The 25,882-nt window shown below is 43.0% G+C and overlaps 1 protein-coding gene across 1 annotated transcript in view; it reads right to left on the reverse strand.

Moving 5' to 3' along the window:
* The window catches only part of JAG2 (jagged canonical Notch ligand 2), a 73,630-nt gene extending 47,994 nt beyond the window's left edge, over positions 1 to 25,636 (reverse strand). Inside the window, exons 1-2 of the mRNA XM_075503741.1 lie at positions 25,304 to 25,636; positions 24,715 to 25,038 (exon numbers count right to left, since the gene is read on the reverse strand). Of these exons, the coding sequence (XP_075359856.1) occupies positions 24,715 to 25,038; positions 25,304 to 25,636 (657 nt within the window). The remainder of the gene's footprint in view (positions 1 to 24,714; positions 25,039 to 25,303) is intronic.
* Between the last annotated feature and the right edge of the window lie 246 nt (positions 25,637 to 25,882).

Consider the following 25,882-nt stretch of genomic DNA (forward strand, 5'->3'; position numbering starts at 1 on the left):
AGATAGATCAGTGCAGCACCCTAAGCAGAAGGGCTCTGCCCGAGGTCCTTCATGACTACAGCAAGGGATCAGTCTACTCATAATGCTCTTAACTGGGTGTGTATTTTTCTATTGCATAGTTACATTAACATATAAACCATAAGTTATGCCTTTGAAAAGTGTTTCTTCTGTACTTTCAGCCTTCAGACATATACTAGGGAAGATTTACCACTAAACCTTTACCTGTTTCAGTGATGGAAAACAGATTAGACTCAAGGAAGGAGGGAAAAAGGAAGCTCAGCAGTGACTACAATGGACAGAGACATACTTGGGCTTGAACTGCCTTTGGAAAAGAACAACTGATGGAGATGAGCTGAGCCCTTAAAGGCCTCTACTTCTGAGGTATGACAATACAGCACAACTCAACTCCACAAATGTTTTTGAAAACAAGTGTTAGTGAAGCATTTCAGTAGCTTCACCCTCCAACTCCCTGCTCTCCCCTGCCACCTGATCTCAGCATTTAGGGAAGCAGAATAGGATCCTACTGTTTTCTGAAAACACTACCTGCCAGCCCTCTCCTAAACTGCTATCTGAAAAATAAATGTAAAGTGAATAGTATCAGAAAATAAGTTCTATATAGGATTGCCCTAACATTATCTTGTGGAAATTGCAAGTCTCCCTATTCTGGGTCAAAATTAAAACTGTAAACCAAGGCACAATTCTGCAAATCAGTGCATGATCCAAAGCTCTGTTATCCACCTCCCCTGCTTTTAACAACTGATATTCTAACATATTGCTCAGTTTTCCTGTGTACCATTGATTTGTATTAGAAGTACAAAATCGTGCTCAAGTGCTTCCAGATGTCCACTTACTCATCTTATATAAGTGCTGGTCTTTCCTACTGCAAATTGGCTCTTGCATCTGACTGCCCACACAGGCTAAGGCAGAAGGAAAAAAAAAATTTAAGCTGGACTTGCTGTCTTAGAAAAGAGATCAGTAAACTATGCCTTCCCATCATTCCACTTGAAAGCAGATTTGTATCTTTGCCTAGGATGCTAGGGAATTTTTGTGGGTAAAGAGAGCTCCACAGAATGCACTGTTCCAGCATGCACATGCTGAAAGGTGTGAATGGGCATGAAGAGGCATTCTACCAATTTTAAGATGCTTAAAATAAGGAGTCCCATAGCTCCGGTGGCAAATCTGACCATCTAAGCTGGCATAGACTCTGGAGTTGAAAATACTCTTCTGCTACCTTATAGAAATTTAACAGTACATTACAAGCAACTATGACTGGTGCACAGCTCTTCTTCCAAGATGTGGAACTACTCAGTTTCTGGCCAAATAACTGACCTCTGCAGCCCACGCAGCTCGTGCTGCCTCCTCGTGGCAGGCAGGGCAAGGACGTGGCTCTGCAAGCCCCAGGTTGTGCAGGCCTGGTTTCAAGCATTTGCTTTTATCCTCCTCCCACTGGTGGCCATTCAAGAACTATAAGCCCATCCATAAAAAGCTTAAAGAACATACACAATAAAGACAAGACCCACACTATTAAATCCTTTCACTTTCTGACATCCCATAGCCTCAGTTTCCCCATGACTACTTCTAGGCTAACAGGCAAGCACTTGGCTGTTTACATGTGAGCAAGCATATGGAGTGTAACATTTTAGGAAGGCTTGTAGTCACACTTGTAGGAGATCAGAGATGTTATTCAAATAGCAGTAAACAGTATTGATAGACAAATACACATTTACTGGAAAATCAGTTTCAGCTAGAACAGTTCTCAGTTGTGCAACTTCCTGCTTTCTACTGACAGTTACAGTGTCACCCTTCAAAAACCCCTAACAGACATAGCAAGAATGTAATCAGAAAAACTGATTTTTGTGGCTATTCTACCTCTAGAGAAGGCACTTAAGGTTACCAACCCAACTTGTCATCTCTTCCTTACTTACACCTAGTCAATAACTTTAAAGAGGAATTCCTCTCTGCAGTAGCGTGATGGATCCGTCATGTTACAATTACTACACCTCAAAACAGGAAATGGATCCTTAATCTACTGGTTAAAAAAAACCCCTCTCCCTCTCCCCCGCCAAGTATCAAGTCTTGCGCTAGATCTGCTTAAATTCTTTTGAATTTTGCACTTCACTTTAAAACAGCTAAAATCTTACAAAAAAGCATCCGTATTACCAAATATGTTCACGGTATGCTGCACTGAGACCTTTCCAGTTATTGCTCAACTATCAGAAAAATGTTTTTGATAGTCAAACAAATGTATTAGTGGAAATTTTAATATCCAAACACTCACCCATACTGTAACCCTGCCCAATAACCAGAGTATAGGCTGGATAATGGATACGTATGTTGAAGAATATTTCTGGCTTACATAATGGAGATACTAATTTTATAAAAGCTCTACCATTAGCTTGCATTAGTCCCATCTGTACTCAAGAGAAAGTCTAACATCTAGCACCAGCTGTGAGTAACTCTTCTGTAGCAGAGATACTGACACCAGACAACATCTTTAAATTGTGCTTCCAGAAAATAATTATGGGACTTGCATTAATGTAGCCGTTGTCCAGAATCTAAGGTCTACCTACACTGCAAGTCTTTAAACCCCTCACATCATCCAGCAGTACATAGGCTCTTCGATGTATCTTTAATAAGCACAGGCTAGCTTAAAAGCTATTTAAGGTAAGAAGTTCATCACAGAGGCTATTGATATAGATGCAAGTGTGTTCAAGTTCCTGCACAAATTTAACAGAAAACTCTGTAGTTTTCTAACAAGTATCCTAAGAATGCCCTAAACTCATGAGTCTTTCATGCATAGTACACAGAACACCACCACACCTGCTTCTTTTCCAAGTTGTGCAGAACTCTTGTTGTAGGCTGATATGACTAGCAGCTCACAACAGCAGGACGTGCACATTCCAGTCTGTTCTTACACATAAGCTTTGTAAAGTAGTATCTGTTGTTCATTTCAACTAGTACTAGGAAAATATTTAGAAAATATTTTAAAAGTGACCATAGCACAGATTGGAGGGGGAGGGGATGGGGGTGAACATACAGCACTGAAAATATGCTTGTTTCTACTGACTTTGATGCCTAGGTTTATCTTCCAGTAAGAATTAAACACAAGACAGCATTTGTGCTCATCAAATCAAAAAACAGAAGATGTTAAAGGCTACGAGTCAGAAGATGACCATCAGCACGCTTCTACAGAAGAGCACAGCTTTATAAAAGAACCATTTCACAGGAGTTGACTAGATATCCCAAGAAGTTTGGAAAGATACAAATTAAGCCTGTTTATCCTGGTGATGCTGCTTCAGTTGTGTTTTTCTCAGGATTGCTGTTGACAAAAGCAACTTCAAAGCATTATTCCACTGTTTACACTAAATAAAACACTCCCCATACTATCCTAGCGACCTCCTTTCTGGGGAGGGGGGAAACAAGACCTGTAATATTGGTTTGGCATTGTCTTTTCATGAACTACTACTATTACCTTGATATTTGCAAATCAACATTCAAAAGGGTTTGGGTTTTTTTGGCAAACCAGACACGTCAGACTTTTCATCCCAAGATAGACAATCGATCTGCTGACAGCACTTTGTCAGGTATAGAACTTATTCTCCAACTCAAAGTCTGAAAAATGCAAAAAGCTAAGGTTGAGCTGAAATCAATACTGGACATTTTGTGCATCAATAACAAGCTATTATGTATTAAAATACTTTTATTCTAACAGACAAAGAATTATCAACTTCATTTGAATAAAATGGAGTTTCTACAGGAAAAAACCTTGGAAGAAATCAGGAATCAGCTATGAAGCAGAAGAAGTGTGGCTCCTAAACAAATCCAGAGCCCACATTATCTTCCTGTTCCAGTCATGCAGTAAACGCAGGGTCTCATCACCCGTAAGTACCATTTCCTTTCAAACGTCAATCAAGGATAGGCAACATTTGTATTTGAATATTTCAACCTTAAAAACAGGTCAAACAACAGCAGCATATCACTATTCTTATTATTAGTCTAATTTTTGTAACTTCTGGAGTAAGTTATCACCATTGTTTCTTGCAACCAAGTCCATTTAGTCTTGATCAGCATGGTCAACTCTCAGATTTGCTTTCCTAAGAAACTTCTAGACACGTGAGGCAAGCACAAGTCTGGGGGCTTCCCCCTGCTTTTTTTCAGCACTTCTTCCCCTCCCCCAAACAGCCTATTTGCCATGGAAAAAGCTGACTTAAAGGCAAGCATATTCCATTTCCTTCCCCAGGAGCTCTGCAGGCAGGCAAGCTCTTACAACTTCCTCATGAATAAGCCAGAAGTACAAAGGGAGTAAGGCAGAAATGAAGAAAGATTCTGAGAAGGCCCAGGACTCATCTTCAACACAGGTTTAAGGGCAGATAGATGGAACAAGCCTGCAGGTTGATCTTTTAGAAGCAGACATTATAAAGACATAATGGAGACCTTCACTGAAGGAGTAAGTGTTCCCCATTTTGGGGGGGGGGGGTGGGGGGGGGGGGGGTGGCGGCACAGGGGGCTGTTTTTTGAAACTTGAAGGATATTTCAGCCACACTTGCATGCAAGAACTCGTCTGCTGAATACAGAGGCCATTCCACCACACAAAATCATAAAGACACTCATCTGCTAAACCCTCATTTTTCATTTGAGAAGTAAGCATCATTGGCATAGCAAGTCCTAAAAAGCCTTCCCTTTGGAAACCAGGGCCAAACAATCCCATTTTGTTAGGAGTGCTGTCAAAAGCCTGGTTAGAGTACTGCAAATATCAGCAGTGGACAGCAGAAAGCAGTTGAGTAAGTTGAAGCCTTCTATTTGAGAGCAATTACTGCAGTTATACTCCTCCTCACCCAGTCACAAAAGCAGGATGAAGTTTACAAACTTTGGAGCCCTACTGTTGTGTGAGGGGAACTCTTTATGAATTAGCCCCACCTGACAATCTTTAGGAAGTCTGCAAAACCAGGGGGGAGAGAGGGGTATTTTTTGCCATGGTTAACAGCCAACAGGCTGATATCTCCACCTACATGAGTGTGAACACTTCATTCCACTCCTCTCCCAAACTAAGCAAAGTCAAAACTGGAGGGGTGTGTATGTGTGTACACATATGGGGGTGGCAGGGGGAAATCTAGATGTCTAGACTATTAAGGCTCATTTCATTGCAAAAGGAGCACAAATAAAAACAACAGGTGAATAAGTTAGAGTCAGTCTTGGAGTTAATATATCAAATTTAACACCCAGGTAGAGACTCACCTCCAGTTAAAGAAAATTACCCAGCAACTAGGTGGAAGAATCCTACCAACAAGCAGCTGCAGGCATCTAAAAGATAAAACAACTTCAAGGAGGAACTCAAAGGGGTATTAAAACATCTGCTTGGCAGTGTCCAGTGCTTTGTGAAACAGGAGCATAGCGTGCTTCTCTCCAAGGTGATCAAACTACTAGATCATGATATACCTTACCAGATGATATATCTGTAGGAAGATCTTCAGTTGAAGATTTGAAGATACCCTGATCCTGCTGTAATGGCAGAATGCAACAGGAGTTTCTTGATATATCATGGGACAGCAAACATTTTAGCTGTGGAGTTCTAAAAATCATCTGAAGTCACATACTAGCTTTAGCTAATGCCTGTAGAAACAATGATCCATTTTCTGGTAGCTCACAAGAGGCCAAATGCCATGTCTCCGACCAGAGCTCCTCAAGGGACAACATTAATGCAGTCACCTCAGACCACATACAGAGCAAAGAGAAACCTCTCTGAAGATCCACCTACATGTGAGAAGCTAAACCATCGGAAGAAAGACTCCACAAGCTTCTTGTAACTTAGCACCCTAGACAGAAACTCAAAGCAAATCTCAGCCGATTCAACCTCGTGACAAATGACATCTTAGAGAGCATATTTTTCCCAATACCTCAGTACTGGCCCTGACCTTTGACAGCACCCTCTGTCACACAGCTGCTGCAGACAGAGCAGCAGCATCCTTGAGTAAATGGGAAGCATGCACCTCACTAACAGTTTTCACAGTGCCAGAAGCAAGTCATTAGCTTCTTGTTTAGAAAAACTGCAGATCTGACCCAGCAGTAGTCATGCCAGGACTTATCTGAAGAAAAGCTCTACTAGCTACTCTCAGCTCACAGGACACTAAAGGTTCTAGAAGAACCCATCCCTATTCTAAAGCTATGCCTTTCACCATTACATGCATAGCAGCAATGCTAGTCCTGTGGAATAGGAGCAATTCCTGCCTCTGCTTTTTATAGCTATCTGCTATTCATCCCCACCCTACTCCATCCCCCCTCCCCTGATTCCAGCATATACACATCTCTGCTGTACTCCGGGAGATTAAGTTCCAACTCTGAAGTCCAAGCTGTCAACTGTGGTCACTTAAATTTGAGCAAACACCACAGGAGTGGCTTCCAAATCATTTATTTTCCTTATACTTTCAGAACTAAACAAACAAACAAAAAAGCATCAGTGAAAACTTAGCTACTCAGCTACAAGGGCTCCTGTGATAACTTGCTTTTGCTGAGATTTTCCAGCAAGAAACAAGAATATCATCAATGTTTAATACCAATCCAAGCTATCAGCTACCACAGTTACCAGTTTTGTTGAAACACTTCTATTTTACTGCAAATGTCTTCTGCCTAGACACCTCCTGTGTACCACAAAGTCCCAACAAAAGTACTGGTTTATAAAACTAATCAACACATCATGAGTGACAGACTTTTTTTTTTGCCAACCAGCTGAGCAAGCATAATGGTCATGAAAAAAATCAATTTAATCTTAGGTGAATGATCAGTAACTACAATTTTATTCTAGTGACTAGAACAGTGGCATTCTAGGTGGTCTTGAAACCAGTTCTTAGACTAACATACACACAGTTTAATCTTACCTATTATTTCTTTCTCTTTCCATGGTATCTTTAAGAATTCTTTATGCCAATTGTCATAATGGGAGTACAGTATTTCAAATCTTGTCATTTAAAATTCTAACCTTGCTGAATGTAAACACATTTTTGGAGAGCCTCATATAACCCTGAGTTAATCACACTTGTGACTTTGTTCTTCTGTGCAAGTTTGTACTGATAAGCAAAGTTTCATAAGATACATCTTGTGACTTGTCAATTCCATAAACAGCTACTCTTTCAATCCACCAAAGCCAGCTTGTTTCTAGCTAAGCGAGTTCCCTTCACAAGCTCAACACAAGTTCTTTGATCAAGAGATCTGCTTCCCACTCTCATCCATGTCTTGACTACTTAATGTAGTTGACTCAAAAGTTGACTTCTGACAACTACAGAAGTCAGTTGGAAAGTGCACCCTGGCTAGAAGGGGAAGATAGAGAACAGGGGGGAAAAACAAGGAAAAAGACATTCAGTGTTATGCCACTGTGTGATTCTGTAACTGAAGGTGGAGGGAAGCAGTATGGTTCTCCTGTTCTCCCTCTCCCAAGAGATGGGATGAATAGCATCTCCCAAGAGGAGGATGTTAGAAATCAAAGGTCTAGAGAAAGGCAAAAAGAAAGATCAAAGAACCAAATTATTTTTATGAGAGGAATGAAAGAGCTGGTCAAAATTCCTCAGCCTGGAAGAGACACAGCTGGAGTATGTGACGGAAGTCTACAAAGCTACAAAAGGCCCTGGGGATGGCTAGGAATAGATCATCCATTTTCTTGTTCTTGCCAAGAACTAAAGGGCATCAAATTAAGCTAACAGGAGCCATGGTCAGAAAAGTAGTAAGAGAAGATGGCACTTCATGCAAAGCTTGGCAAAACGTTACACAGGTTGCCTAAGGCCAAAGTGGTTTTAAGAGCTTTGTGGGTCCAAGGGCAGACAGCACAAATACTTAGGAGAGATCAATCACAAGTAGTTCAGGAAGTTCCCAGGTTGAAAACAAAGCTTGGGAGAATGGAAAGAAGTTTTCCATATTCTTGCCCTTTGACTTCCATGAACATTTGCTTAGGTTCCCTGAACTCTGGTTTCAGTATGGGTGCTGTTCTGAAGCATTCCACTTTTTCTGATGGCTGACATTAAAACAAGAGACTACTAAAAAAAAAAATTTACACTGTAGAATCTTGCATGCCTGCCCAAGCCATTAGTATCTATACCAGGGTAATCAAAATCGTGACCACGGAATGTTAGAGGAAAAAAAACCAGGAAGCCAGGAGAAACAAAAACTAGTTCTGAATTAGATATATAATTACACCTCAGAACTCCTCTTTGAAAGCTGTGACAGAAGAAATCATAATTGAAAAATCTCATCAAGATTCTCCTTTCTGCAATACTGAAATGTCACATGCAATAAAATTGCAAAAATCACCAAACCATGTAATATAATAAATGCATAGCAAGCCACGTACCTGTTGCAGTAGATGCAACAAATGCTATTCAGAAAAAAGACAAGCTGAGCTAGAGCTATTAAGTGGGAGATCTTACTATTTGGAATAAAGGTTTAGAGGACTATAGGCTTCTGAAACTTCCCCTGTGGAAAATGTAATCCAGACAGTCTTGTAAGAGTAATTAAGTCAGGTGTCACAAAGCAGAACATAGTCATCCAAGGTAAGATAAGAGAAATGCACAAATACAGCAAGCATTTATCATTTATTAACTTGCTGAAGATTGACAAGTGTCAAGTGAATACTAAGCTTACTGATTTTATAGCAATTTTTCACACAAGAATTTGTCACCACATTTGTGATAAAAATCCTAGTTTAACTATAAGAAAACCAGTATTTGTCTTGGGGAAGACTAAACTGAGGTTTACGCAGAAAGGTAACTGAAATAAATAGGCAATTCACCTCCAAACTTTAGCTATTCTATTTACAGTAGTCAAAACCAATCCCTATTGGCATCTGTGTAACATAGATGAAGGCTGGTGCTATTCCTAGTTCCTCTTACTCCACCGAGAAAGTGATTCTGCACTGTCTATTTATGTCACTGAGCCAAGTTATCACAGTTCCAGACAGACATGTTCTTCCACACTAGCTGAAGCGCAAGCAAGAAATGCCTCCCCCATTAAAAGCTGGACCTCTCAGTCACTCAGGAACCAGTCTCTAAGAAGGAACAAAACAGCTTTCAAAACATCACCTATATTCTCCAGGGGGAATGAGGGGAAGAATAGAATAGGAAGGGTGGAGATTAGGTTAGCATGACTGGCACAAAAGCTATGAAGGCAAGAGCATCTGTGACAGTCTGGAAGCACCAGCTAACAAGAAAGAAGCAGCATCAGAACCTTAAAGCTGGAAGCGAAAAACCAAAAGCCACAGACTTACTGCAGAAGTTTCCCTAACTTGACTGAACCACCTCAAATGCAATACTGCCATCCATAAAACCCATCTTCAAATACTGTAAGGAATCCTTGCCATTACTCAAGATCCCAGACACAAACTACAGGAAGAAGATCCGGTCTCTTCAGAGCAAGCCAGACTGATTGCCTAGATTTCTAACAGATGCTCCTAGATACTCTGCATGGATACCTACAGTACTCCTGATAAAGGGAAACAATAGATACATCTGCTTATCCCTTTGGATCTGCCTCAGTAGCTACGTACCTGACAGTGACTGTAGGCTCAGCCAATAGAGATTCAAAATTTGAGCCAAGAGCAGAATCCTTAGTGACCTCGGGAAACACATTTTAGACCAAAATGAAAGGGGGTGGGAAAGCAGGAATTAAGACATTACAGGCCTTTTGGAGCCATACCTATTGAGATAAACCTATTTCAAGTAAACTTTTTGATTTGAACTTTTGCACACTGTCCAGTAGTGAAAAAATGCCTTAAACATTTTGGTCAGTACCCACAGAAGACCTTCTCCTTCAGGTCTCTAACAAGTCATGGGAAAAGACTTCCAGAAACTCAATGCCATTCAACAACTCAGTAAACCTGCTTTTCTTCTATGTAAAGGAAGCCCACCCCACCACACACATTCCGATCTGCCACAAAGAACATGGCAGATTTTGCCTGCATCTTGGATGTGAGCCTTAGATCTGCTGGACAGAGGCCTAGCATCCCACAAAAAGCTTTAGGCATGTGGAAAACGGGCCTCAAAAAGAATAGCTTCTCCCACCTGCCAGCTTGTCCACAGATGCCCAAGCACTGCAATACTCTGTTCATACATGACCGCTGTGGAAGAACAACTGACACTATAAAGAAGGATGATATGTACACAAAGTAAAATCCACCTGAACACAGAGTCTTAACAAACCATCCTGCTCGTCACTTAGCTTTGTTTCAATAGCTCATCAGAGCTAATGATGAGCGCAGGACATGAGAGAGCTAATGCAACCAGCCAATACCAGTGCTCAGAAGAAGCATTAGTCACCCTTCCCACTGCCACAGCTCCCCTCTGCTACTTAATTTATCTAACACATCTATATACCCTAAACCTTTACGCAATCTGATTAAAAGTTAACCAATCTTTAAATATTCTTTGATATAGGTGTTAATGTGCCTGTTCCAATGAGGTTTTCTGGAAAGCAAATTGGGATACAAAATAGCATCAGCAAGCTTTCCTTCTATACCTTAGAAGAAATCAGATAGTAGAAGAGCCAGCCAATTACCAAAACAAAACTATTTAAAATATAACAGCTACCAAAACAATAGAATTTGGTATGCTATACTACAACCATACAAAAAGAAGAGACAACATCCTACTAGTTTACCTGAGGGTAGTCAAACAAGTGCCACAGTTTGTATTGTACCTGTCTCTCAGATGGGAGAACCTAGTGTAACCTCCCCAGATTTTGTTTCTCTTTTTGACAGTTCTAGAGCAGAAGCAGCAGGAAGGAAAATGAAATTAACCCCACATGCATCAATCCTGCAAATCTGCTAGAACCTCAAGTAATAGCCTTCCCTTCCACCCAATTTAGGGAGAACACAGGGTGTTGTTTTTTAATTGAGATTAGAAATTGAGATTAAATCAGAAGTTGTATACAAGAGAAAAGATTAGCAATTCCAGCAGATGTTTCTCTGCGAGCATCTGATTTTAGTGGACAAAAAGAAAAGTTGGAAACCTACCAGAAAACACTGGTTTACATAGAGGATCACAGGATTAAGTTTCAATAGACATTTTGCCTGATCATTACATAAAAGGAAATAAACAAGCTATTTACATCTTGGATACTTTCATGACTTCACAGCTATTAAGATACAGTCCTCTCCACCACAGCTGAAGCTAGCACTAGCAGTTTGCTGAAATCCACTGAGTTCATCCAATAGCAAAGAACAGAGGAAAGTATTGATGAAATTAGAGAACAGAGAAAAAAGCCTTTTTGAAAAACACATGTACAATACCATGCAGACAGTTGGGTACCATCTTAACATCATTTTATTAGATTTAAGCTGAAGCTTTCAGCCTTGCTACCACCTTTGAACTGTTTCAGACAAACTTGATATTAACCAAGTATCCACGTCCTACTCCTTTCCTTAAGTTTTGGAACAAGTCCAAGATAAATTAAGCCCATTATATGTATACTTTTTTGTTGCACTAATGAAAATGTAGCTAGATTGTCTCTTTTGAAGTGTACGTAACAACCATGAAGACCCATTAATGGTTAGTGCAAGAGACTTGGTTTATGCTAATATTTAGAATTCAAAGATGAACTAGTAATTAATACTGCTCTTCCCCTCCCCTCCACGCTCCATGTGGCATGGATATTAGTGTCCTCTGGGCACTACAAGCCATGCATCATTATAATTTCAACTTGAAGTCAAGAGGGAATTAAACTAACTATGTAATAACATACTTTAATTATTGTTCTAAACACAGAACACCTGCATGCACTCTCTTTTGTATTGGAAATATGCATACTAAGAAGGTAGACAAATATAGGAAAAAAATAGATATGCCCCCAAGTTCTATGTATGCAAATTTCCCAGGAAGAGAGAGTAGTGTTTTAATCTTAACCCTTTTAAATACTGTTAGCTGTCGATAGCACTGCAGTCTTTCCCTTTGTTTTTTGAAAAGCAAATGCCCACAAGTTCAAACTAATAAGCCTAGATGTCTTGCCCTAGGAAAAAGAGAGGCCATACTCAACTTCTGTTCCTAAAGGAGCACAGAGATTAGGGCACTGTGTTCCTAAGTCCTCTTCAACTCTCTCATCAGTCCTACCCAACTGAGTCAACTCTAGAGCTAGTTGGGCAGCATCAGTTGCATTTGAAAGAGGACACAAGAGGCAAAGGCTTTGCTGACCCAGTCATAGCAACAGCTGACTGATCAAACATTTGTATAGCTCCAAACAAAATGCATCATTTTTCTCCAATGGCATGGGCTCTGAGCACAGGTATTGTCATAGACCTTTTTGCCATGAGGAACACAAATGTCTAGGTTTTATTGCTACGCGAGTTGCATGACAGTTTCACTCAATTTGAACTTCACATTTGCACAAGAGACTTATCAAATAGATTATAGGTTTCCTCACAGCTAGTAACAACTGTCATTAATCCAGAAAAAGGGGATAACACACTTAAGCTGTCCTTCATTTCAGCCCCAAACTGAACACCAGCTCAGTTTTTAATTTCTGCACATGCTAAAGAGGCTGGCAGAGAAACAAACAAAGCCACCACCTTATTTCAACTTCACAGGTAGCCGCTCACTTCCCTTACAACATCCTCAGCTCTTTGAACCAGGACACTGCGGACACAACCAAAGCTACATCCATATCTTGCTGTTCTCCATAAGTTTACAGGAATAAGTTGAGCAGAAAAATAAGAGTCACCACTGTTAGAGATAGTGCAAGTTCTCTCACGTAGATCAACACATGCAAGGAACTTGAATAAAGGATTAAACAGGGATTCTGCACACAGACATGCATACTTAGTTAAATATACATGGGAACACCAGAGTTTAGTGAAAAAACTAAGTTTATAAACATGTTCCTGAAACAAATGCTTGTATCTTATTCCAGCAGCAGGATTGGATCTTCTGAACAGTACTTTGTGGTTACAGTAAAACTTCATCACATGTTTGCAGCACCAACCATTATGTTGTATTTAATTACTATTAAAAATTAACTGCTTACAGCAGCAAATAAACACAGCATACAATAGTATATGAAGCCTACAATTCCAATGTACCTATTTGAATATATGACAACGAAGACTTGATCAATCCCACCATAACAAAGCAGCATCAGAACTTTAATATCAAACCATATATTTCAGATTAATGTAAACTAGAGGGGATCTGACATAACTTCATATTATTACAAATAAGACAAAATCCACAAACTGGCACGCCTTTGGGAGGAAAGCTTTGTAACAAGTGTAGCAAAGTACATGGAACAACATTTGAAAGCAGGTGCTCGCCCTGTAAATTTACTCTAAGCAAGTAAATTAAGAGTGCTTCTCTATTTTTTCCCTTCTCCTCCCATTGACATGGGGTCTGGAAGCTGTGAAAGGAAGATTATCTCAGCAAGCCTTCAAGTTCCTTTCATTATTGACCCCCAGTTACTTTGGTGGGTACCAATGTTACAGCTTTCCTCATAAGGATGAGTATCAATAGAGAACAGAATGAAGCCAGGTAAAGTAAGGTAACGTTAAAAAAACCTGGAGACTAATTTTGCTAGTCCAAAGCTGGATTCATAACTCAAGAATATGAACTAGTGAATACTTTTCAGAGTTTCTTTAGTACTTCATTTGCCACTGACTCTTCAGCTGTTCTGTCTTCTCCAGATTCCTTGGCAAGCTGAAGTTTCACAGACTACCAAATCTTGAAAACCCATCCTCAGGGCTTTGTGACAAACAAATTATCACTGATAGCAAGCTGCCACAAGTCAAGACTATCTTTTTCTGCCAGCTAAAGCTTATTTTATTCACCTTACATTTGCGGTGATCTGGGAGTAGATATGAACAGCTTGAGAAGATCTGTTGATAGGCAACAGTTTGTTCTTCTGTCTAAGCCCTGTGACAATTACGTTCTGACAGTCCACAGTTTAAGTCTGGGACACGCAGAGTTAGAAAAAAAGGGATTTGAATTCTAGAAATTAACCTCTAAAGAATTGCCACCAGCTAAGTTTGAGCAATCACTTTACCCTTCACCTCTTACAGAGCAAGAGGAGATGTGAAGTGACTACAAGCTATAAACCGTACAACCCTGAAGTTACCACAGCTCAACAGCAAACTGCAGGAGCACTAAATATTTGACAAACAACATCTTAAGCATGTATGAAAGTAGAAACATTTCAGTTTCTCTACTTCCTTCCCTTCCTCGCTTTCTGATAGAGGAAAGCACTGGTCTGTGTAGATGAATCACAGAAACAATACTCTGTTCTACAAAGGTCTCCAACAGCCAAATACAACACTAAAACATTTTGGGCCTATATATAAACATATGGTTTAAACAACAGTTTATAACTAACACAGGAGGTGCTATCAGCTCATTGTTGTGTACAAAAAACAGTCATTAGAGAGGGGCAGCAGATGGTTGTACTTGCTCTTAATAGTCCAAGTAAACATGGCCTGACTTGTAGACTTTGCTGATTACATGTAGCCAGTTACAGTAAAAACTCCATGTTGTGATACAAGGAAAATCATGTTATCATAACAGAGAACTATCAAAAGCACCCTAAAATTCTTTTTGGACATGGTGTAAAAGAAAGGAACTGCCATTAAAATCTATTAAGCAGCAGCACAGATTACCAGACCAGTGCTATTAAAATTGTCCTCGATCAATAGGAAGAACAGTAAATAGTACCAAAAACTGCACACCCTAAAAACTTCTACTTCAGTCTTGATTGGAGTAGATCAATAATTAAGCTGTTTACATATTTCTCAACTTACTGCTTAAAGCACTTATCAGTGTGAACAAGGTCCCTAATTAGAACTTAAGTTCTCCAGCTGGAATCCCAGCACTTTAACATTAAAAGTGTTGATTGTGTTTTAAGGCAGACCTTTCAAATTTACAATGCTATAAACAGAACTATACACACTTGGCAAAAAAGAAACCTGAAAGAATCCTATTTGATGTTTTAGGTTAACTTCCAGCTTATATGATATTTCACTACAATTTGCAGGTACAGAACTGCTTCAGAAGGCATAAGGAAAGCTAGCTCTACCTGCAACTAGCATTTTCTACCAATTGTAGGATACTGCATCAATATTAATATTGCCTACTCACTGAAAGTCCAGAAATGTAAAATTTATCCAATTTGAATGTTAGATGCTTAAAGTTACTTAAGCTGGTATGTTCAGAGTACTACAAAGCATAGGAGAGACTAGAGACCTAGTGGACTATCTAGAAGTAGAAAAGGCATTGCAAAAACAATTTAAGTGTAATAATAATCAAATAGTAATGTACTGAACAAAAGACACCAGAACACATCCTGCTGGGAACAAGATATATATAATCAGGACTTTCAAGCCTGAAGCAGGATGTAAACAGACTGCAATTTATGTACTAATACTCCAAGTCTTATCTCAGATTTAAAAAAAAAAAACTTCAGAGAATGAGCACCTGTGCATCTGTCCAAGAGGCATATAATTGGTTACTCAAGGACTATTAGGCTGTTTCTTAGCAACCTCTGCAAGCTCTAATCAAGTAAGACTAAGATTGTCATTTAGCCTTGAAATGCCTTGCCCCTTCCATCTAATACAGCATTCTAACTGCTACTGAGGAGCAAACAGTCATTTCAACCACAGATAAAAATCCATGCTTACTATGTGTTTCAGCTGAGAGTTTCTCTTAACACTTGCTATCAGAAGATCTTCCCGTCAAATAGGCTTTTTACACTTTATTTAGTATCTGAAACAGCAATTAATAAAATAAACCTTTAAATTTCCTCCTTTTTATACAAAATAAAGGCTAACTACAACTCTGAAAAAATGACCTCGGAATAAAAGTTTAATAAATGAGCATAAGCTATAGCCCAACTCTTAAACAACAAGATTTTATAACAGTAAAACATTTTCCAAATAGAATTGGAGGAAAAATGCTTAATATCAAAAGCAGCAGTAGAGACATTTCAGGGAAATCGCAAGCATTTATCTCACAGAGCTGGATGGTATTTAAATCTTTGGTGATGCTGAAATGTATCTACTATGTTGCACACACTGGATTTCCAAAACCAAGTATGTTTCAGCAAAACTCTGGCCATCAGACCAGAAAAAAAGCCAAAGGAATCTGAGTAATTGAAAAATGAACTCGTCTGTTCAGTCCTGGTCTAGCTTCATTGCTCATCTATAGTATCAATGGACATACGATAGTCTCCACTTAAAACAGCAGTCTTAAAGATTAAGTTCTATATAGAGTGTTTTTCCTTATACAGTAAGCAAAGGCACCAAAAGTCTATGGTTGACTCAGGGATGGCCACTCCTCCCCGACTCAAGATGATCTACACAAGAGGCATCACACAGCTCTCTTCAGCTTTCTCCCTCCCAAAAGGTCTCCCAGGGTGTACAGCAGCTCTCCCTGGGGAAGGCAGCAGCTCTAAGAGGGTCCCATGGGAGGCAGAAGTTCAGCAGGTACCCAACATGACCTAGCACAGATGGTCTTAGCCATCCACACTGGTTCATTCTCCAACCCTGGGGGCAGTGGCAGGGGAAGGGGAAAGTGGTCAGGTTACATGTCCACCTCCTGCTCACATGACAGCTGAACATGCAGCTCAGAAGCCACCAACTGGCTATGGCAGACAGTACTGCCAGTGGTCATCTCTGGCCAAAGACCGATCAATTTTGGATACCCACTAACCAGAAGCCAGAGCAGCTTTCAAGCAAGAAGCTCAAAGGCATATCAGAGCGCTGAAGAGGAAGAGAATGGTGGAGTTACTGCCAAGGAACAGTAGCAACTATCTTTCGGGTAAGCATCTGGCTAAGCATTAAGGAGCCAGAAGCAATGCCAGTACACCCTTATTGCTCCTGAAATACACTCCTTCAAGTAGCCTCTTTCCTTCCAAATTGCTGCTCCCAAGCTTCTCCCAGATCAGAGGATTACTAGCATCTAGAACTGGAGAGGACCAAGGGAAACTAAGATGATGTGCTAGCAGGAAAGTGACCCTCCCTTTTTAGTCTCTTCAGTAGGCTGAGAAGCTCCAAACTAGAGCAAGCAATGCAAATAGGACCCACACAGAGTTGACAAAACATTGGCCTTGTTTTCAGAAGAGGAGGGAGGGAAGCTTTCAGGCACACAGTAATTTAAAGCTTCTGCAGATGACTAAGTATACGATGCAATCATAGCTGCTTTATGAACTTAATAGAGCAGTTTCTAAAGTGTGTTCATAGCATGTATTTCAGAGCCAACACTCACACAAAGCAACACCTACAGGAAAAACAAGTGAAGGAGTCAGACTACACAGAAAGGATGAATTCCACTCATCTCACCTACATGTAGTGACTCGACAGCCTTGCTCAAGAGAGGCCAGACAGCCACCGGCCCATAGGGATAGCACAGAACCCATTTGAAAAGATTTAAAAAAAAAAAATTTCATCATTTACCTTGCATATCTGTCTCAAATGCAATCCTTCTCGTACAAGAAAAACTTTGTGGCAACTGGTTAATGACAAACAGATTAAAAATGCACTAAACCATTTTTGGTATTTTTTACATCCAGAAAACATAGTTGTTGCACATCATTTATTGTTTGACAGAAGCTTAACTTTTTGCAGCTTTTGTTCTGACAATGAACTCTAATAGTACCTCAAAGCAAGCTGGACTTGCACAAGGAATACAAGCAGTAGCATCAAACGCAGAAGGTAGCTTTTATAACAGAAAGCTTCTCAACATCTATGCCAACAGATTTCCTTGAACTTCACAGGATCACTCAGAAAGTCTACAATACAGTAGGAACACGGCCCAATTAGGCCAAACATCACAAGTCTGATATAAACACAACCAATTATGGTTTTACTGCAACCTACTATGTTAAAGATAAACCTGATTGTTTAAGATTAAAGCTACAGCAGTCACGTCTTTAGCAGACCTTTCATATGCAGACTTTTTTTTTTTTTAAGAAAACAGTGCTTGAAACATCTTCAAACAGCCCCAAGACAGTGCTATGAAGCCTCCATCACACTGCAGTGAATTGAACATTCTCTGTTTCTACCTCACCCTCTTCTCCAGCTCACATCCTCTAGTGTAAGAGTAATCCCGACTACTTTAATACCTATTCCATTTTCAGTCAAAGATTTAATGCCCGCACCAGCTGTGTGGCTAAGAGTGTAGCATTTCACTGATATGCTGGCTGGAGTACCTTCTGGAATAAAGATTAGAAAGTTGACAAGAGGTGTCTAAGCACACCACTCTCAGTGTCTGGGAGGTAAGGTTATTTGTCTACAAGTTTTGAGTTCAGCCTCAGTGTTCCTAATAAATAAGCAAGTGTTTATTTAAGGAAGCTTTCAAGGAGTATAAATAGAAGTGTTCTTTACTATCTGACCATCTCTGTGACATTCAAAAACCCCCCAGAACTTTAAGGTATAAAAGCTTAAATAGTTAGCAGCATACTGTCCTCTGAGGCATATTTATTTCAAAGACATCAGAAATTTTAGATTTAATGACATCAATGTATGAAAGATTAAGAGTGCAAAGAACATTTCTGCTTAAAATTAGAAGACAGATTTTCTATAGTTACATGAAACGTAAGTCTTTAGGCTTTCTATTCTGGGCAAGCTGCAAATAGTTGCTGGCACACACTGCATGCCAATAATAAATCCCTTTTTCAAAGAGTGGTTCTGAAGTGCTCACCATTAAGGCCTTGATTCTTTTTTAGAGGTGACACCTGCAGCTGCTATTGAAATCAACTGGAGTTGTCACTACCCAGCATTGCTAAACTCAGTCTCTAAAACATCAGCAATTATCTTCTTTTAGGAAGGAGTATAACAAAACCTGCAAGCTACTCTTTGCATTTGTGTAACTTGAAACTAAAGGGATACCATTTATATAATAAACCATTCCCCCAACCTCATCCTTTCATTTCTGATCAAAAAAGTTTGAAGGCAAATACAGTACTGAGCAGGTGAAAGCAGATGATTCCCTGATCTACTTCCCCAAAACTGAGGAAACAAGGATCACATGGATCCATGTTTTCTGACCCACAATACATCTGTCCATGAATTGCAACAGGCAGGGGAAGGTTTTATGAGCACAAGGACTGCAGGTGTTCTGTCAAAATAAGAAAGTTTGGCATGCCAGTTACCACAGCAGTCCTAGAGTCTACTGACAAGCCAATCAGGCTGAGTCAGTAAGCAAGCGGCAAGCTTGGGGAGGGGGGGGGGGGGGGAAGTGGTCCAGTATTGAAAAGGAAGCTTTGTGCTATCAGCAGAGCCTTCCACCTGAGGAAAAAAGTTAGGCTGCTGGCAAATAAGACATTAAACATTTATGTCATTCATCAATATACGGCTATCAACGACATGATTTTTTCCATGCTGACGTCCTCTGCTAATGAGGTGTGATGCATGTACATTACAACCCATCACTATACCAGGTGAATTTTACATTTTGGCATAAAGTCTTGCTCTCACTTCTTAATCCCTGCCCTCAGGTCTTGCTTGGGACTATGTGTTTGCATGCACATACTCTTTTTAAAGGCAGTTTCAATGGAGCAAAGAACAACTATTTAGATGTAAAGCTTGCTGTGTATCACTTGAGGACGCTTCATTTGTGAAATTCTGATCTTCTTCATGAGAAAAGTGTACATACTGTTCCTGGGGTACAGCTGTGTACAAGCACCTTTTTCAGTGCTAAATGGCCTAACTTTAACCTGCTTAATTTAAGCATATCTGTCACAATGGGCTGTCATTCAAGCTGACATGCATGTTTACTCTATCAGGGAGCACAGAGTAATCTAATCCAGGATGTTTTCATTATAAAGCCTCAAGATCCTGATCAGAGAGTAGTGATGGCTGTGTTAAGACAGAAGGTAGACCAACTGTAGATCTACCAGCCAAACAAAAATAGACAAGAACACTTCCTACAGTTAGGCTATCTAGTTCCCTACAGGCACCAGGGATCCCAGATGACACGCTTCAAGGCTAGATGCCTTCCAGGGCCTAACCACCTTCGTTTTTCAAACCGGAAGGATTGAGAGAGCTTGACACAGAATCCTATACTGAAGTAGACAACATCTGAAAGTGCCAAACAGAACACTGCACCCATTAAGTAATAAAAGCTATAAGCTCAAGTATTCCTGCTCAGGTTTTGGCAGGGGAGGGGTTGCTTTCTAAGAAATTCAACATTTACCGCTGCAGCCAAGTTATCCTCTCAACAGCTTTACATATTTGATGGTTCATGCTCCTGTGTATGTTTTAGATCAAGACTGAACCCTTCCAGGCATGTGGGTGAGACTCGCATGTGGACTGCACGTGGATGAAACTCACACAGAGCCTGCATATTAAATTCATATACTTCCGCACATTTTTATCTACCTGAAAGTTAAAAGTACTTCAGAAGTTTAGAGAGAGGTGCTACAATCACACTCTAAATAGGAAACACTTAAGATCAGTGCTTACAAAAATAATAAAGTAGTTGCCCACATTCTAGTGGGGAAGGCACCCTTTATCCAAGCAAGTTGTGAGGGCTGCCTGAACCTCTACTATCCCTTCTTCAGAGAGGTACACAGAGTCCTAGGTAAGCACCAAGGAAAAAGAGAAGGGAAATTGCTTGTTTCTGCTACTTATCCCCAAGGCCCTGAACTCTGAAGTTCACCTGTGGAGTTCAGAGTATACTGTACTCATACGTACATTGCACTGACTACCAGTCACACTAGAATCTCAAAAACAGAGGGACTGAGGGGAGATGATACATACTGTAATACATGGTTTCAACATCCACAACTAGTCAGAACAATTCCTCTATATGACTAATTAACTGAAGTAATGGATGCCATACCAATATTTACGGTGCAGGAAAAGCTGTGAATTCCCTGAGGGAAGGAACAGGGTGGAGGGAAAAACCACACACACACAACTCCATTTCATGCCATCTTGCAAAGGAGTAAGAAAAATTGTTCAACATAACCCATCCAGCAGAAAGCCTATAACTTTAAAACATCATCTTCAGAAGCAGCCTTCAATTAAACCCAAATCTAAAATTCTGCTAATAACCTAATTGTTGTTGATAAATATTGCTGTGCAATTGTATTTCTGAAGCTTCAGTGTCTGAACAGCTTTGTGCTAGAAAAAAAATGCTTGAACTAATGAACCTAAACTGCGTTAAGTGATCAGAATCAATTCTTCAAACCTACTTTAATTGTTCTATTTTGTTTTAAAGTTGCACATAAATTTTAATTGCATCATTTGTTTGTTCCTTAATCTCAAATGAGCATTAAGCTTTAAGTTTTACAGCAGGAGGCAAAGAAAATGGGAGGTAGGTGGGTGAAGAAGACAGCTGTATTGTTCTAGCTGTTCCTCAGCCTCTCCCACTGCCAGTTTTTTGTGGATGATGTATCCCAAGGTAGCAATTTTAAGAACTTTTTGGCAATATCCCAAGCTCCTCTTGCAAATCAGAGATCAGACTAATGATATTTTAAAAAGACAGGAAATGGGAATAAACTGCATAACTGACACTGTATCAAACAGTGGAAGTCACTGAACTCTGGTACTGTAGCTTTACAGAAGAGACACTTGTCCAAATTTTAGAGGAGAATTTTAACAATTAAAAAAAAAAAGATCAGTATAACAAAACCAAGGCAAAAAAACACCTTTCAAGATACTACTTGTCTTAGAGCTACTGCTAGCTCAGGACACTGCAATATCAAACAGACATCAAGAAAACCTCCCTCAAGTGATTTATACATTAATATGTTAGTCTCCTTAAGTGAAGGAGTTCTCATTAAGATGAGGTTCAGTAAGAAGTCCACATATACCATCGCTGGCTTTCATTAGGGTTGGATTTCTCAGTCTTAAAAACCCAAACTAGAACTACTGAAATAAGTCCTCCTCTCACTGCCAGCACCAAAGCAAATTTGTTTCATAAGTGAAGGACACAATTTCTGATTGTCTTTAGTCTTGTCCCTTTCCAGCATATTCAATAAAGGAACATTTACTGTCATTACTGTCACACAGCAAAAAAAAAAGTCATATGAAAAGACTATGTCCATATTGTTGTTTCTTGTGTGCAAGCTTGAGTAGAGAGAGAGTATTATTTGAGAATAATTTTGAAATTACCCCAGAGAGTTGAAACCTAACCCAGGAACTCAGCCTACTTCAAAAAACCCTTGGGTTAAACTAGCATTCCAATTAAGCCTTCCCTTGCAGAGTCTATATAGCTTATGTACCATTGTGATAAAGATGTTGCGGTTCCCCATCAACAGACTGAACATCCAGAGTTCAAGATGTAACTACAACATACAGGAGGGACTTCTTTGCATAAGTGCATCCATGGACTGCAATACAGGGACTGTTTTTAAAAGTACAACTACTCCACAACTTATTTTTAGAATTGAGGGTGGGCAGGGAGAGTATTCAGTAAACCTTCCAAAAATCAGCCAGCCACCCACTAAACTGCAGTGGCACTGTTTAAATAAATTACAGGCTGCTTTGCAACAGCTGCAAAAAAACAGTGGAAAGAAAGACCAAATATTTCAAGTCCTTTAAAATGCTGGAGGCAATGATAAAACAGCAGCAGACACGGTATTGTACGCAAGAGACACTGTAGTAATTTAGCGGCAAGAGGTAGGTCAAACAGGCCTTTCTTAAAGCTTGATGAGCATAGAACAACAATATCCGGCAGCTGCAAGGTAGGAATGTGCTTATTCCAACAGAGGAAAACCAAAGAAGGCTGGACTTAGGGACCTGCATTGTAAGGATTATCAAACCCTCCTCTTGTTTCAAGTAGCAATACTAGAAACTGGCAAAATAAAAGTGTGAATTAAGTTACTTTTACTTCCTCATACAGATAACATATAAAGTTTGAGGTGCTAATGTTACTGAAGTCTCCTACTGAAGAGTTTACGATTTCATCAAGCCTGTATTAAATGGTCAATAAAGAGGAGAAAGAATGTTAATTTTCCCTTTGATCTTATAACTTAAGAGCAGAGTTCTAAATAGCCTGTTTTTACGGTATTGGCTATACCTGTTAACAAGAATCTTTCTAACATCAACAGGCCACAGCAATCAAAAAATGCAATCAAAACACCCCAACTTAGCAATCAGAGTGTAAGCACCTCTGCACAGAGAAATTTATTGGTTGTACCATTTTTTTAACCTCGAGCAAAACCCCTACCTTCAAACAGTGGTCAGTTCTTAATTTGAGGTGCATGAGCATCAGGTTGGAGGGTCCCTGGTACTGCAGAAAGTTAACTGATTTATGGGGACTGGTTTCCTTTAGCACAAAACATGAGTGAGCAGTTTTGTCCCTGACCATTCCTAGCAGCAGTTTTGCAGGTAACAAAGATCCCCCGAGCTCCATCTCTCGAGAGGTCGCCAAGGGCCACTTCATCTGTTAGTCACCAGGTGCCAAACGCAATCCGCAGGTACCGGGGCTTCCGATCGATACTCATCTCCCTCCTGAGCTAGGGCATTGCACCACCCCCATTCCTCAGCGCCTCGCAACTTGCCAGCCTCCACCCCGTGGCCCACTTGGAAGGGCCAGGAGCAACAGCTGTGAAACTCCATGCAGGATCCTACCTGCCTGCAGCCGGGCAGAAAGCCCGGCCTTTCCTCCCGCCCGCCCTAGCACGGGCCCCTCTCCGCACCCAGCACCCCCGAAAAGCAGAAGCACCCCCGTCCTCCAAGGACGGGGACGAGCGTCGGCCTGCAGCCCCTGCGGATGTGCCCCCTCAGTCAGGCGGCACAAGGGGAAGCGGGGGCTGAGGTAACAGATTTCTCACAAAAACGCCCGAGATCCTGAGGGGAGGGAAGGGCAGAGAGAGACGGGGGCAGCACCAGGGTCTCGCACGCCCACAGCTCCCGCCGCCACGCAGCCGAGGCACGGATCCAGTTTCTGGCAGGATCAGAGCAGGGCTCCGCTTCGGACGCTCCCTCCCGACTCGTGCGCCGGGAAGCGGGCAGCTCCAGCCTCCCTTCGCCGGCCGGGAGGCGGAGAGCGCCGCGCTCAGCAGCCCTGCGCAGGTGTGGGGGCTCGCTGCGCCTGGGACGCGGGAGGCCCCCGCCGCGGCCGCCGCCCGAGCCCTCACGCCCACCGGCGGCGGCGGCTCCCGCCCCTCCAACCGCCGCCGCGCGCGCCGCCGCCGCGCGGCCCCGCCCGCGCCCCAGGAGGGGCGGCAGCTCGCGCCCTTCGCGAGCCGCGGCACGCGCCCCGCGCCCCCACCTGCGCCGCGCGCCGCCCGGCGGCGCCCCCTGCCGGGGGCAGCCTGGCCCTGCGCGGAGCCGCGGGGGCTCCGCGGCCCCGGGGCGCGCTGCTGCCGTCGGGCTGCGGCTTTCGGGGGCGGCTTTTCACTATTATTGCTTTTTCGGGTTTGTGTTGGGTTTTTTTTTTTTTAATTTGCCGCGCACAAGCCGCTGCAAGCCGCACCTGCAGCCTGCACGGGAACCCGTCACGCGGTCAGTCCGCAGCCGCCGGCCATTCCGCAGCCGCTCCCCGGCACCCCCGGGCCGTCCCCGCCGGCAGCCCCTTGCGAAGCTGTCGCGGCCCCGGCACCCCTCCGCGGGGCGCGGGCAGCGCACACCCCCCGCACCCCCCTCCCGCCGGCCGTGCCCCGCAGCCCCGGGAGGCGGCCGGCCCCGCCCGGGCAGCGCACCGGCAGCTCGCCCGGCTTTCTAACGGGGGAGCGGGCAGGCGCTGCAGAACCGACGGGGGGAGGGGGTGTGGAAACAAAAAAAGGGCGATAACGACAGCCCGATCATCAACCTACCGGCCACGCAAACTGAAAGGGAATAACAATCCTCCCCGTCTCGGGGGTTCTGCCTTGATGGGAGTATTTGTTGCTGTTCAAATAGAAAATATTTCCACCGAGAACGGGGGTAGATCCGAATCCGTAGTTGCAGGGTCCGACCGGAGTGATCTTGGCCTGGTATTCCTTGAGGCAGACTTTCACGTAAGTGTCGCACTCGTCCCGGGTACAGTCCAGGTTCTGGGGGCTTTTCATGCCATCGCAGCATTCCCCATTGAACAACTCGCCGTTTACATTCCGCACCGAGTTAAGCTGCAGCTCGAAATAGCCCGTGGACCGGGACACCTAAAAATAAAAATCAAAGGGGAGACAGCCTCGTTACTACCGCGGCCGGGGGCAGCGCGGGGCTGCGGCGAGGCGCTCCGCGGTTCCCCCCTCCAACTTTCGCCGGCTGCGGGGTCACCCCGCCGCGGCGGCATATACGTCTACATTAAAAAAATCACACACGGAGAAGATACGCGGCAAGGTGGAAACGCGGGCAGCGGGAGGAGAGAGACGCGCCCCCGCCGGCGCCCCGCGGCCGGGCGCGGAGCCCCCCGCGCCCCCCTACCTGCACGCAGGAGGCGAGGAGCAGCGCCAGGCCGAGCGCGGCGGCGCGGGGGGCCCGGCTCCGCCGGCCGGCGCCCCGCATGCCTGCTGCTCCGCGCGGCCGCCTCAGAGGAGCCCGCCGAGCCCACCGGCCACGGACCGGCGGCCGCTCGCGGCATGGGCGGCGGGGGAGCCGCCCGCAGCGCGCCGGGGGGCGCAGGGCATGGGCTGCCGGCGGGGCCGCCCGGAGCGCTCCGCCGCCGCTCCCCTCCCGCGGGCTCCGCTCGCCCTCTGTGCGCCTCGGCTCCGCGGACACCCAACAAGTAGGTGCCGGAGTGACAGCTTCATTACCCATTCGCCGCCGCTGCCGCCGCCTTCATATTAATGAGGGGGACGGCCCGGCCCCGCGGCCGGCGGGTGGGGCCAGCGCCGCTCCCGCCGCGGCTCTTAAAGGGCGGCGGGCGGCGGCGGCCCCCGCCCTGCCTTGCCTTGCCTTGCCTTCCTTTCTGTTCCCTTTCCCTGCTCTGCTCTGCTCTGCTCTGCCCCGCCGGCAGCGGGGGGTCCGCCAGCCTCAGGGTATGGGGCGCGGGGGAGCGGGCGT

This window comes from Mycteria americana, chromosome 5 (genome assembly GCF_035582795.1).
Source record: "Mycteria americana isolate JAX WOST 10 ecotype Jacksonville Zoo and Gardens chromosome 5, USCA_MyAme_1.0, whole genome shotgun sequence".
NCBI lineage: Eukaryota > Metazoa > Chordata > Aves > Ciconiiformes > Ciconiidae > Mycteria > Mycteria americana.